Source organism: Nannobrachium achirus, assembly GCF_963921795.1.
Source record: "Nannobrachium achirus genome assembly, chromosome: 15".
Lineage (NCBI taxonomy): Eukaryota > Metazoa > Chordata > Actinopteri > Myctophiformes > Myctophidae > Nannobrachium > Nannobrachium achirus.
This window is the reverse complement of record NC_137822.1, coordinates 41115511-41129122: the sequence shown is the minus strand read 5'-3', so window position 1 is coordinate 41129122 and position 13612 is coordinate 41115511. Positions and strand designations below refer to the sequence as shown.

The 13612-nt window shown below is 44.6% G+C and overlaps 1 protein-coding gene across 1 annotated transcript in view; it reads right to left on the bottom strand.

Annotated features, from left to right (window-relative positions):
- Positions 1-708: 708 nt before the first annotated feature.
- Positions 709-13612, bottom strand: part of LOC308299858 (tetratricopeptide repeat protein 28-like) — a 119381-nt gene continuing 106477 nt past the window's right edge. Inside the window, exons 31-40 of the mRNA XM_080743641.1 lie at positions 13198-13322; positions 11776-11853; positions 9947-10103; positions 9396-9472; positions 8229-8388; positions 7077-7184; positions 6431-6541; positions 5187-5444; positions 3069-3366; positions 709-2047 (exon numbers count right to left, since the gene is read on the bottom strand). Coding sequence (XP_080599767.1) covers positions 748-2047; positions 3069-3366; positions 5187-5444; positions 6431-6541; positions 7077-7184; positions 8229-8388; positions 9396-9472; positions 9947-10103; positions 11776-11853; positions 13198-13322 — 2672 coding nt within the window. The 3' untranslated portion in view covers positions 709-747. The remainder of the gene's footprint in view (positions 2048-3068; positions 3367-5186; positions 5445-6430; positions 6542-7076; positions 7185-8228; positions 8389-9395; positions 9473-9946; positions 10104-11775; positions 11854-13197; positions 13323-13612) is intronic.

Genomic DNA, 13612 nt, shown 5'->3' with positions numbered 1-13612 from the left:
TAGACATTCAACATCCCTTTTAAGCCACATTTCTCTTTCCAGTTTTCTCCAGGAGAAGGAAGGCACTTCACAACATGTGTACATTAAACATTAACAAAGAGTTCATGACATGTCAAATGTCACTTTTACATTTTTCAGCAGGTATCGCTTCAATATGCTTGTACTGTACATTGCATAAATACCGGTGGTTCTCAACCTTTTCAGGCCGCAATCCCCACAAAATAATCATATTTGAACTGGGGACACCATCACCCTGACAAACACTTGGAATTGTAGGAGTTGAGGCATTACATTTAGTTTGACTTGGTTCCACAGATAACTATTGTGAAAATAGCTGATCTACAAGCTTGCAACGCCTCACAACTGGAGGCGTTGTGAACGTGTTGAACGGCTATTTTCAAAAACAATTCATCTTTCTAAGGTGATATTTAAATTTTTTTCTATTCTTTTATAGTTGGTTGATTACCTTCGACCTAGAAATAGTTTTATAGTTGTATTTTATTAAAATAAAAAGGTCTTAAAAGTCCTTGGTTTGTTGTTTACTGTTGAGTGAGAAAACAATGTTGCACATTTAAATCATTTGGTGATCCTCTTGTGGGTCCCCACCGACAGGTTGAGAACCAATGCTGTACATCTGAAATCTATTTTTTGTTGTTGTCGCATACAACGATACATAAACCAGTAATCAAACAGAAAGAGGGACAACAACGTTGCTTCCCAAAGCAACAGGGCGCGTCTCGGAAACCATCAGCATTTGGAAGAAGGGAAAAACTTCCCAGACGAGAGGAACTTGTAACCATTCCCCGAGGGCAGTCTGACGGGATGAGGGTGATCGCGAGAGCCGCTCCCCTTGCAGTTCGTGCCAGACTTGGGTGGAGGAGGAGGAGGAGGTGGCGATTTTGGCACCCGTTTCCTGTGCCCGTTAGTTTGGCCGTCGGTGCTCTGATCCCGGGGCCCCTCGTGACTCTTCCTGGCAGACTCCAGTCTGGGCGCGAGATGCAGCAAGCCCAGGACGTCCTTCCGAACCGTGCTCATCTTCATGTTGTCCCCTCGGAGGATGCTGGCAGAGTCGGGCATGGCCTCGTGCTTCTGGGTGGCGTTGGCCCAGAACGCCTTCAGGTTGTGAATGGCCTTGTTGTTGCCTGGAGGCGGAGCGCTCTTCTTCTGTCTGAGCGGGTCGGGTTCGGAGGCGGTGGCGGCAGCGGCAGCGGCGGCGGCGGCGGCGGCATTCACGGGGCTGGCGCAGGCCGAGGCGGACCCGGCGCTGGAAGAAGAATAGGAGGAGAGGGCGGGGGAAGGGGCGCTGCCAGCGGGAGAGGGGGCGTCGGAGATGGTGGAGACGGAGAGGTTGCTGGAGCAGCGCGAAGGCGAGCCGTGCGCGACGTACGCCGGAGAGGAGAACTTCAAAGACTGGTCCGAGGAATGCAGGGAGCTCCGTCCTTTGAAGGAGGGAGAGGGAGAGGGAGAGGGAGAGCGAGGGGAGGAGAGGGCCGGGCTGCTGTGGCCGGAGCCGATCTTCTGCAAGGACGAGGAACGGCTGGGCGGTTTGGGCCGGGTCGGGGGAGGTGTCGACAGAGGGGTAGAACTGGAAAGTGGCAAAAGATGAGCGGAGCGGGAGCGGGGAAGAACCGGGGACGAACCAGCGGCTTTCAGGCCGGTTCCGCCGGCGGGCCGGCTGAAAGCACTCGTCCTGGACGGGCGAAAGCCCAGCCCTCCTCCGGCGGGGTTCAGGCGAGGCGAGGAGGTCGGCGAGGGCGCGGGGAGAAGAGGTTGCGGTTGTTTAACGACGCTCTCGCCTCCTTGCTTCTTCTCGGCTCCCGTCGACGTCCTCTCCATGCCGCTGTTGGTTCTCTGCAGGCTCTCCACGGCCTGCATGTGGCTCTGCGTCTCGGCCAGGATCCTGTGGGCCAGCTCCTGGGCGTCCAGCTTCCCAGCAGGAGAGGACGTCTCCTCCTGGGACTTGACGGTGCTGTCCGTCTCCGTGCTGGACTGCTCCGACTCCGAGCTGCTCGCCTTCCCTTCCCCGGCCCTCTGCGAGGAGGACGCGCTGCAAGGAAATGAACACGGCAACATGTTTTATTTGTTCAATGTCCAGTGGTGGCAAAAGTATTCAATTGTTCTACTTTACCCTTTTAGACCTGAAAAAGATTTTCTATTCTAGATCCTAACAGTTTATGTTTCCGTATAGAATTATATGTATTTGACCACGGAACCTCATCTGAAAATATTTAGTTCCAGGGACCAAGAGACAGAAGGATTTGCGTCTGCTTTAAAAAATATATACATTCAAAGATGTGCAAACATTTTCAAGATTTGTTTTAAATAGCAGATCTACAAGCTTGTGAAGCGGCACTCCGTGCCACAGATGATTAGCTCTACGCATGACGTTGCCCCCGACACCGAGCAAGAGAACTCATGATGATTTAGGTCTTAATGTGTTAAGATCTTTATTAGAGTTTTATTTGTATTATTAGAGTTTTGTTTTATTTGTCTGTCATTCAATGTTAAAAGGGACCCCAATTGAAACAAGCCCAAAAGCTTTCTTGAGGTGCTTATCCTTTTAGTTGACCTTATACCAGTGAACTATACTGACTGAAACTGTATACCTTTTCCTTTTCTTTTTCTTTTTTCAAAGTTTTTATCCCACAATTTTGTAACCCATTTTTTCACCCAGTGCCAATTGCCTATGTAATCCTGGGCTCTGCTCTCCCTCTGCCGCGCCTGGGGAGACAACGGACTGACCCCATGCTTCCTTCTATGCATGAGGAGTCCAAGTTGCTTCTTTTCACCCGACAGTGGGGATTTCCCTGGTATGGACGTAGCGCGTGGAAGGAACACGTTATTCCAACCAGTTCCTTTCCCCTCCATCAGGCGCCCCGGCTGGCCAGGCATTATAGAGACCAGGATTACTGCATGTTTTTGTGAGGGTATCAACCCTAGGAGACACGGGGAGAACATGCAAACTCCACACAGAAAGGCCCTATCGCCAAACCCAAAACTGTATACCTTTTCCTATGCAAACTTCTAATAAAGTCAGAGAGTGAATAGGATAACAGCGATCAACTCACATGGCAGGTTTGGACACGGTGGGGCTGGTGGCGACCGTAAGGTGCGGCGGTGCCGGAGGAGATCTAACCGGCGACGCGGCGGGGGTGCCGGCGCTCCCCTTGATGGCAGCGGACCCCTGACTCCCCGTGGAGGAGGACCCCCTCGCGCCTACTCCTCCCCTCCGGTGGAGCTTGTGTCCCGAAGGCAGTTGGAGCGCGTCGCACTCCTTGGCCACAGGCGCTCCCAGCGGCTCGCTGCTGATGATGGAGAAGCCCTCGTAGTCGCCGTCATCCCCCTCTCCTCCTCCTCCGTGATTGGCTGCAACCATTAAATGAGTTGCCAACTAATTTAGTAACCGTAATCGAATTGACAACTAATCGCTGGAATTATACCTTGCAGGAATATAGGGTCAAGAACAACAAATATGACTTGAATATTTATTTTTAATTATTTATTATCCTTTAGCCTGACAAATGTGTAGCTATTCTTTAATCAAATGTATGCAGTCAGAAAAGGGTATTTATTTTGCAACCTAATCGGCAACTGAGAACATTTTAATAAATTATGTATTTTGTAATGAATATCTTTAATGTCATTTTGTTAGTTAGACTTAGAACATGTCTAAAAGAAACTCAAACCTAATTTATAAGGTAATAGCTAAATAAGTGCCATAATCCGATCAATCAATTAATCGTTTAAATGAGTTGCCAACTAATTTAGTAACCGTAATCGAATTGACAACTAATCGCTGGAATTATACCTTGCATGAATATAGGGTCAAGAACAACAAATATGACTTGAATATTTATTTTGTATTATTGTCTCCACCAGCCGAAGGCTGAGGGAGAGTATGTTTTCCCCTCCGTCCGTCCGTCCGTGCGTGCGTCCGTGCGTCCGTGCGTGCGTGCGTCCGTGCGTCCTCGCAGTTTGTGAACAGCTAATCTCAGTCACCGTTGGCCCGATCGCTGCCAAACTGAGCACACACACTCCCTGGATGCCAATCTAGAACCTCTGCCCCACATTTTTCAAAACAGCCTCATGGTGGCGCTATAACAGGCCGATTTGTGTGGCCTGGTTGTTACCAGCTAATCTCCGGCGCCGTTGGCCCGATCGCTGCCAAACTGAGCACACACACTCCCTGGATGCTAATTCAGAACCTCTGCCCCACATTTTTAAAATCAGCCTCATGGTGGCGCTATAACAGGCCGATTTGTGTGGCCTGGTGGAGACCTGTGCTCGGAAGAGCACTGCTTCTAGTTTATTATCCTTTAGCCTGACAAATATGTGTAGCTATTCTTTAATCAAATGTATGCAGTCAGAAAAGGGTATTTATTTTGCAACCTAATCAGCAACTGAGAAAAATGTAATACATTATGTATTTTTGAATAAATATCTTTAATGTCTTTTTGTTAGTTAGAACATGTCTAAAAGAAACTCAAACCTAATTTATACGGTAATAGCTAAATAAGTGCCATAATCCGATCAATTCGATTAATCGTTTACACATTATTATGCATCATTATTTAATGCTTTATCTATTGAAAAATAGCAGATATACAAGCTCACAGCGTGGCACCGAGTGCCGCGCTGCGAGCTTGTATACCTGCTATTTTTGAAAAATCGTGAAAATTTGAATTTTGACCCGATTCTATAAGTGTCTTTTGAATCCTTCTAAGACTTTTTGAAAAACCTAAGTTTTTATGTCAGCAATGTGGCTATAACCCTCGTCAAAGAAAAGGTCCTTTTCACTTAACTGGAGCTCAGTTAGTCTGTTCTTGAGAGACTACTATGTCAGTGGTTCTCAAACCTTTTCATGTGAAGGACCCCCAAACTGATATGTATTTGGCCCACGGACCCCCATCTCAACATATTTAGTTCCAGGGACCACCCGAAGCAAAATGTTGAGTTACAAACGTTCGCTTTGAAAATGCATATATTCAAAGATTTGCACACATTTTTCACGACTTTTTCAAAAATAGCAGATCTACAAGCTCGCAGCGCGGCACTCGGTGCCGCGCTGTGAGCTTGTATATGTGCTATTTTTCACTGGTTAAAGCATTCAATAATTCTAGGCCTAAATGGGTTAAATAATCGACCAATTCATCGATTGTGAACATAATCGTTAGTTGCAGCCCTACCTCCGGGATTGGTCAGTCGTCCCCTCGACAACAAGCCGCCGGCGGCGCCGTGATGCCGCTGTCCGTGTCTCTCTGGCGTCTCCACGTCGCTTCCCGCCGGCTCGGGGCGGGACAGGAAGCTGAGCGAGGAGGCCAGCGAGCTCAGGCTGTACACGGAGATGGCGTCGCTGGTGGAGAGGTTGTCCGCTTGGCAGATGTGGGGGGGCACCAGGGAGCGCTGGTGCCCATGGGTGGAAGGGTGGCCACTGCCGCAGCCGCCTCCTCCTTGGTGTAGGGGTGGACGATATGGAAACATATTTTTCATGTTGGTTTACATCAGGGGTGGGCAAATTTGATGATGGCGAGGGCCACTATATTTCCACCTTCACTCCAGAGGGCCACATCGCATACGTTCTACTTTGTCATTCTACTATCTCATACAAAAGAAGCAAAAATAGCAGATCTACAAGCTCAAAACGCATCGCGCTGGGATGCGTTTTGAGCTTGTAGATCGGCTATTTTGGCTTCTTTTGCATTGGAATCCTGAATTATTTTTTGTTATTTTTTAATTGGAATACTAAAATGTAACACTTTGATTTAATTTCAAACGCATTTAGTTATATACTCATGTTAACTAGGCCTTAAATACAAATACATTGGACAAAAAAATACTACTACTATACTAGTCATTAAGCTACAAATATAGTCTGACGCAATTAAAGCAGGTCATGTTAGGAATTGTAACAGCTGAAATCAATAATATATCAGTATTCCAGTATTAACCTGCGGGCCATGTATGGTTATTTTTCAAGTTATTTAACAGTACAACAACCACCTACAAGGTAACACAAACTAAAAGGAAAAGGAGTAAGAGACCATTTAGACCAGTGGTCCTCAAAGTGGTGTCCAGGGACTCTCTGGGTTCCTTTTGGGAGGTCTAAATTGACCCTTACAAGTATGTAACTCTGACAGTATACAAATGAAACCAAATGGACCCTTACGGGTCCATTTGGTTTCATTTGTATACTGTTAGAGTTAAGGGGAGACCTAAACATTTTAAAGTTTGAGAACTACTGATTTAGACCAAAATGCAGATTTAAATTTAAATGAATGAATGAATGAACTGCAATGAATCTCTGCATTAACAATTCAACAGGATTTTTTTCCCTCATTGTATCACGATATATACGATATCTCTGAAAAGGCATGTCATGGAGACATTGTATGGTCTCAACGATATGTATCACCATATAGCCCACCCCTACCTTGGTGGGACCAGGGGACGGACTGCTGCTGGGGGACGGACTGGGAGGACGACAGGGACTCCAGAGACGAGGAGCTGTCCATGCTGAGGCGCTTGGGAAGCTCTGTGGAGTCTGGGGGAGAGAGGAGGAAGGGGACAAGGTCGATAAGAAGGTTTCTTTTTTTGTTTTGTTTGTTTGTTGTAGCCAAAATATTTATCTGAAGGTTTGAGGTGCTTGATACTGTATATGGCCACACATCGGTATCGGTCGATGTTTTCCGTTATGGGTCAATATTGGTATCGGCAAATAAAGCTGACCGATTAACCGATGGCAGTAGCAGATATGTATCTGTTGTTAAAGCATACATTTTGCGCTGGCTATGTTGGTGTGATACTGAACAGTTATTTCTTATAATGTTGATTTATTTGTTTCCCTGGCCCAAAAGGGGAAATAAGAACACCAAAAACCAAGAATGTCCATATCGGTGCATCTCTAGCTTGAGATACACCAAGAAGGGGTAGGAACTTCTTCCTACACGTTTTTGGAACATGGAATATGATTTAAGGATGATGCTAAGGTAACTTTGGCGCTGTATTTTCTCCTTTATATTTCTAATGTGTTTGAAATACATGTACAAGTGCTTCAGTCACGTTCCACCAGTGCTTACCGAAGAGAGCGAGCAGAGCCTGCAGTGCAAAGTGCATGGTCCTCCTGCTAGCCTGCTTCCCCGTCTTCAGGACCACCTCCTCCTGACCCACCTCACACAGGTCAAACCCTAGGAGACACAGGGGGAACATTCATTTAGACCAGTGGTTCCCAAACCCTTTTGTCTCAGGGCACCCCATAAATATGTTTTTAATCCGAGGCACCTCTACATTATAATTTTCACTCCAGCACCTTATATTTATAGCATATCGTCGTTGTCGGGTGGAAACCTTGTATGTTCAAAACCGTCCGTTTCGTATTCATCATCTATAAAATGTACTAAACTAGTGAAAAACTAGTGAAAACTGTTTTCACTAGTTTTGTGTGACAGTTTTGTATGATGAAGCAGGGCCTTGCTTTACGAAAAGACTTACACATTTGAAAATTGGAGATACAAGGTTTCTGCCCGACAGTGATTATGTTGCGAGGAAAACGTTGAGATAATAGCCATTTTGGTTAGAACTGACTGAAAATAACGTTGTACTTCAAGTTTAAAATTATACTAAATATTTTTTCAAGTGTCCAAATTCCAAATATTATCAAATTATCTCGCGGCACCCCAGGGTGCCCCGTCACCCACTTTGAAAACCCCTGAGTTAGCCCATTGTACGCTATATCAGTGGTTCTCAACCTTTTCAGCCTGCGACCCCACAAATAATCATATTTGACCTGGGGACCCCCCCACCCTGACGAGCACTAAGAGTTGAGCCATTACATTTTGTTCTATTGTGTAAATAGCCAATCTACAAGCTCACAACGCCTCGCATGGTGAGGCGTTGTGAGCTTGTAGATTGGCTATTTTCACAATTTCTGCCTCTACTATTTGACAATTTGGCCCATGTTTAATTTGTCATTTTAGAGGTATTAAAAAGTCCTTAGATTGTCACTTTAGAAATGTGCATGCACCTATAGACTCAAACTTTATGTTGGTCTGTTGAGAGAGAAAACATGTTGCACATTAAGATAATCATCTGGGGACCCCCCAAAATAATTTGGGGAATCACTGCGCTTTATAGTCAGTTTTTAGAATCAACCCCAGGTCTAAATGTGTAAAATATATATATATATTATAATAATAAAATCCTAGAAGGGTTTAGTCTAGTGGTGAACGTACCAAGAGCAGCGAGGAACTCGTGACAGCCGGGCAGCCTCCACAGCTGTACACTGATGGACACCTGAATGGGAGCCAATGAGAAGTCTTGCTCCTTGTCACCTGACTGCAATACCTGGTGAAGCTTTGGGGAGGAGGCCATAGAGGCGATGGAGGCGATGGTGTCGTGATCCACAGGAAGAGATGAGGAGAAAAGGACAATACACTAAAGTCACGTAATAGAGTATACAAATGTGTTATTCTCATTATGTCAGTGGTTCCCAACCTTCTTGAAAGTTGGGAACTTTCAAAAAAAGATGTACTACACCGGGCAAAATGAAAACGTGAACTTCCACTTTCAAGCATGCATGAATGTTGAGTGGATTCAGACGATCTCAAACGATTTATGTTAAGGATCTGCAACCTTTGATGGTTTTGTGTGAGGCTTTAGTATGATCAAGCAGGTAAACTAGTAAAAGTATGGAGATACGAGGTTTCTGCCCGACAGCAATGGATATGGAGCAGGAATCCAATATGATTTAGTAGAGTAAAAATGGTAAATAATGGTGCATTTATATAGCGCTTTTATCCAAAGCGCTTTACAGAGATTGTGCATTACATTCACCCATTCACGCACACATTCATACACCGGTGGCGGAGGAAACCATGCAAGGCACCAACCTGCTCACCGGGAGCAATGTGGGGTTCAGAGTCTTGCCCAAGGACCCTTCGACATTAACTCAGGGGGAGCCCGGATTCGAACTGGGAACCCTTCGGGAACCCTTCGTGCTCTAATAACGGTTTCTCTACCCCTGAGCTATGCCGCGTAAAAGTGTGTACTGGCTCAGACTATGCTGCCCTACAAAGCCAAAGTGCAGTAACTACGTTTTTGGACACAGCGACTTATTTGTGTATCCCAAAGTTCTACATTTTGGGGGAAGAACAATTACCTCAAGAACAGATATACAATTAGTGTAATATCATATGCAATTATCTCATTTGGCTGACCAGTTGAAACACTTTTTTCAGTAATTGTTTTGTTCCTGCACTCTGGCTTTGTAGGGCCGTTTAGTACATGCAATCTGTCTTTTAGCCAGACTGGAGGAAGGCCAAATGTGAGACCCTTCCATGTCACATGTCTCATTCACAGTGTGACACACATGTGTCCATCAGACCTGGTTAATTAATTACCTTGTTAATGAGCGGTTCTCCAGCCTCAGATGATGTCACTAGTTTGCAGAAGGCCTGGAGAGCAGGATGAGTCAGACCTGAGGAGGATGAGGAGATGATCAGACATTCAACAGTTCAGGGTTCATTTTGTAAAAGGTATACGACGTAAAAGGTTTGTCGACTACGTTCTTTCACTGCCGAAAATGAAATAAAAACTAAGCAATGCTCACTAAAAGTAAGACTAAATATATGGTCAATTTGGTCAAAACAGAAAAACTAAACTAAAATGTTAGGGAGGGACTAGTGGGCGAAGAGATTCAGTAAATCTAAAAGACAAGTCATTTTATGTTTGGTTGGGTAGGGTAGCTAGGGTGTTGCGCTCTGAAAATAGAAGATCTAGAAGCTGCAACGCGTTGTGAGCTTGTAGATCGGCTATTTTCAGCATGCGATCAAGTGTAAAATCTGCCATTACAAGGCCATCATGGTCTGCCAAAATACATTTTTGTCCATTTTTGCAGATAATAACAAGACATTGTGAAGGATATGTAAAAATAGAAATAAAGTGTGGGTACCGAGCAGGGACTGCAGAGTGGTGCTGCACTGCTGCAGGACGTCCCCGGGGTCCGCCGTGGGGAAATAGACGGCGGCAGGAAGACCACCACCACCCCCACAGTCCAGTCTGAAGCCCACCGCTGACAGCAGAGTCTGCCAGCCTGGCACCCCGCCAACCTGACGCACAGAGGGCAGTGGTGGGAAAAGTACTCACATTCACACTCAAACTTTTGGTAATTTTATCATCTAATCAGGCTTTTATGAACACCCTGAACAGTTTTTAATTGGCTTAATTGAATATTTAGATATTTGATGTAAATGTTACCAGGCCCTCCAGGGGGCCCAGGGCCTCTCCCCACACACACCCATTGTAACTTCAAACTTCATTTTAACCATGATAGATTCATTAAAAACACCCATTATTTTTTCTGGTGACTCATACTACCCTCCTAATATGTGAGTAGGCCGTGTTTTTCCGATAACATTTTTCATTTATTTTTAATAATTATCTTTTTGTATTTCATTTTTTCCATTTTTCCAAATAATTATAAAAAATAAATGAAAAAAGTTATCGAAAAAACACGGCCTGCTCACGTATTAGGAAGGTAAAATGAGTCTACAGAAAAAATAATGGGTGTTTTTAATGAATCTATCATGGTTAAAATGGAGTTTGAAGTTACAATGGGTGTGTATGTGGAGAGAAGCCCTACCACTGCTCCCTGTTGAAAGTGGAATATCCCTTTAAGTAAAAGAATACATACTGCAGAAGAAATACCGAAATTCAAAATTGACTTGAGTAAAAGTACAAAAGTATTGGTTTCAAAATGTAGGCCTACTTAAAGTACCAAAAGTAGAAAGTGCTCAGTATGTATGTCAATGCTTTCAAATGTCTAAAATGTCGAAAAGCTCACAATGTGTCTCAACGTGATGCACTGTGAGCTTGTTGAGTGAGTAACCAATGTTGCACATAAAGCTAATCATCTGGGGACCCCTTTCAAAATAATTCAGGGACCCCCATGCAGTTTGGGAAGCACTGCTCTATGGAACAAACCTTATTCTCCACACTAAGCTGTGAGGTGTACATGGAGTTAGGCTGAATGGAACAAACCTTATTCTCCACACTAAGCTGTGAGGTGTACATGGAGTTAGGCTGAATGGAACAAACCTTATTCTCCACACTAAGCTGTGAGGTGTACATGGAGTTAGGCTGAATGGAACAAACCTTATTCTCCACACTAAGCTGTGAGGTGTACATGGGGTTAGGCTGAATGGAACAAACCTTATTCTCCACACTAAGCTGTGAGGTGTACATGGAGTTAGGCTGAATGGAACAAACCTTATTCTCCACAATAAGCTGTGAGGTGTACATGGAGTTAGGCTGAATGGAACAAACCTTATTCTCCACACTAAGCTGTGAGGTGTACATGGAGTTAGGCTGAATGGAACAAACCTTATTCTCCACACTAAGCTGTGAGGTGTACATGGAGTTAGGCTGAATGGAACAAACCTTATTCTCCACACTAAGCTGTGAGGTGTACATGGAGTTAGGCTGAATGGAACAAACCTTATTCTCCACACTGTGCTGTGAGGTGTACATGGGGTTACACTGAATGGAACTAACCTTATTCTCCACACTAAGCTGTGAGGTGTACATGGAGTTAGGCTGAATGGAACAAACCTTATTCTCCACACTGTGCTGTGAGGTGTACATGGGGTTACACTGAATGGAACTAACCTTATTCTCCACACTAAGCTGTGAGGTGTACATGGAGTTAGGCTGAATGGAACAAACCTTATTCTCCACACTGTGCTGTGAGGTGTACATGGGGTTACACTGAATGGAACTAACCTTATTCTCCACACTGTGCTGTGAGGTGTACATGGGGTTACACTGACCACCGTGGATACGCTGTAAGGACTTCTCTACCTAGAAGGAGCACAGAGAGGAGGAAGACTAGTCTTTAGGCTTTATTGAAGGACTAGTTAACATAAGAAATTACTTTACTTCCAAATGAACTTTAAAACACTTTAACTGTTCTGCTGCTGTAGACGGCGCTCACCGTCATTGAAAGGGTTAATACCATGGCGCCGTTGACGGTGAGGACTGTGAATCTTACTGTATATACAGTAAAGATATTATTACTTACTTAATGTCGCTCCGGTCCCGCCCGCATCGGTAATGTCGGCGATTTGTTTACAACGCACGTTGGGCGTGCACGCGAAGTGAAGCTCCTCAATGTTAAGTCAATGGAGAGGCCCATAAAGAAACTTCATTTAAACAAAATAGCCATTTTGAGACATTTTGCAGCAGATCTAAATGTAAACAAGGCACAAGGCAGGGCGCAGCCATCTTCCTCTTCTTGTCCCACACTGTCATGTGACTAGATGACGTAATCGTTGCCGTCAAGTGATAATCCAAAAAAACAAAAACAACCCCCTTCCAGCCCTTCAAAATAATAGCGGCGGCCTATGGAGGAAACTGCGTGGCACCGAGGCACCAAGCAACCTTCAGATTAAGGGGGCACTATTAGTGTTAAAGCACACATGCATGAACACAGATACAATTTAGTCGGGAACATTCACGTCAAGTAGATTTAACCATTTATTGCATAAATGGAATACAGTTAATCTTGGCGTTTGAAGGGCTCCCCGTTCGGAGATGTTCCCTGAAATTTTGTGCAAGTTTTTCTGAGCATATCATGCTAAGCAATATCAGGGAATACTAAGCAATACCCCCATAAGGATACAATAGCAGAATAATAGCAATAAATTGACAACATGTAACTCAGTCAAAATCACAGTATTGAGCTTAACAACATTGACATGAAACCTAGTCAAAATCACAGTATTTGAGCTTAGCCAGACTGATCGTGCAAAGGTGGAGGCTGGGATGGAAACTTGTTTTATTTAATCTTTTTTAAATTAACCACTTGACCCCTAGCGTCCATATTCAGAGAACTTTAGCCAAAGATAGCAGATCTACAAGCTCACAACGCCTCGCACTGTGATGCGTTGTGAGCTGTAGACCAGCTATTTTCGTTTTGGTGTAGAGGGGAAAAAGAGCAGACTAAGTACAGAGTGAAAGAAAGGTCAAGTTTATTAAGTATTGACGGTTCAAGTGGTTAAATATCTGAAAACACAAATTAACATGAACCCAAAATACACTGATGATTGTGCTGTCAAACAATGAAACGATTTTGGGGGTCACTGCTTCATCTCTCTCTCAGCTAAGGGGTCCTTGGCCTGAAAACGTTGAAGACCCCTGTCTTACCAGGTGCAGGATGACTCTAAGAGCGTCCCTGGCTCTCTCTGGGTGCTGGAGGATCTCGCTGAGGGCCTGGCCAACCAGAGACATGGGGCTGTTGAGCTTCACGTCGTTGCCAATCAGCATGTAACCTGAAAGGACAGTAAGACGGTTTGTAAAGGGCTTCTTCCTACGGTATTAACCGGTATATTGATGTTGAGTCCTTGCTTATTAATGGTTTTAGTGGTCAGGCCTAAAGACATGTAAAAATCACACCCAGTGTGAAGTGAGCGGTGCTATTCATGAGTTCATTTCATTAAGCGTCCGGCAAAGCTTGGCCAATGTGATCCTGGGTGTACAAGAAACTTTGCACAAACGGACAAAGCCAAATGTTGGAGCTTAGATCCTTTGTCACTATTACAGAATAGAAACCAGGCAACTT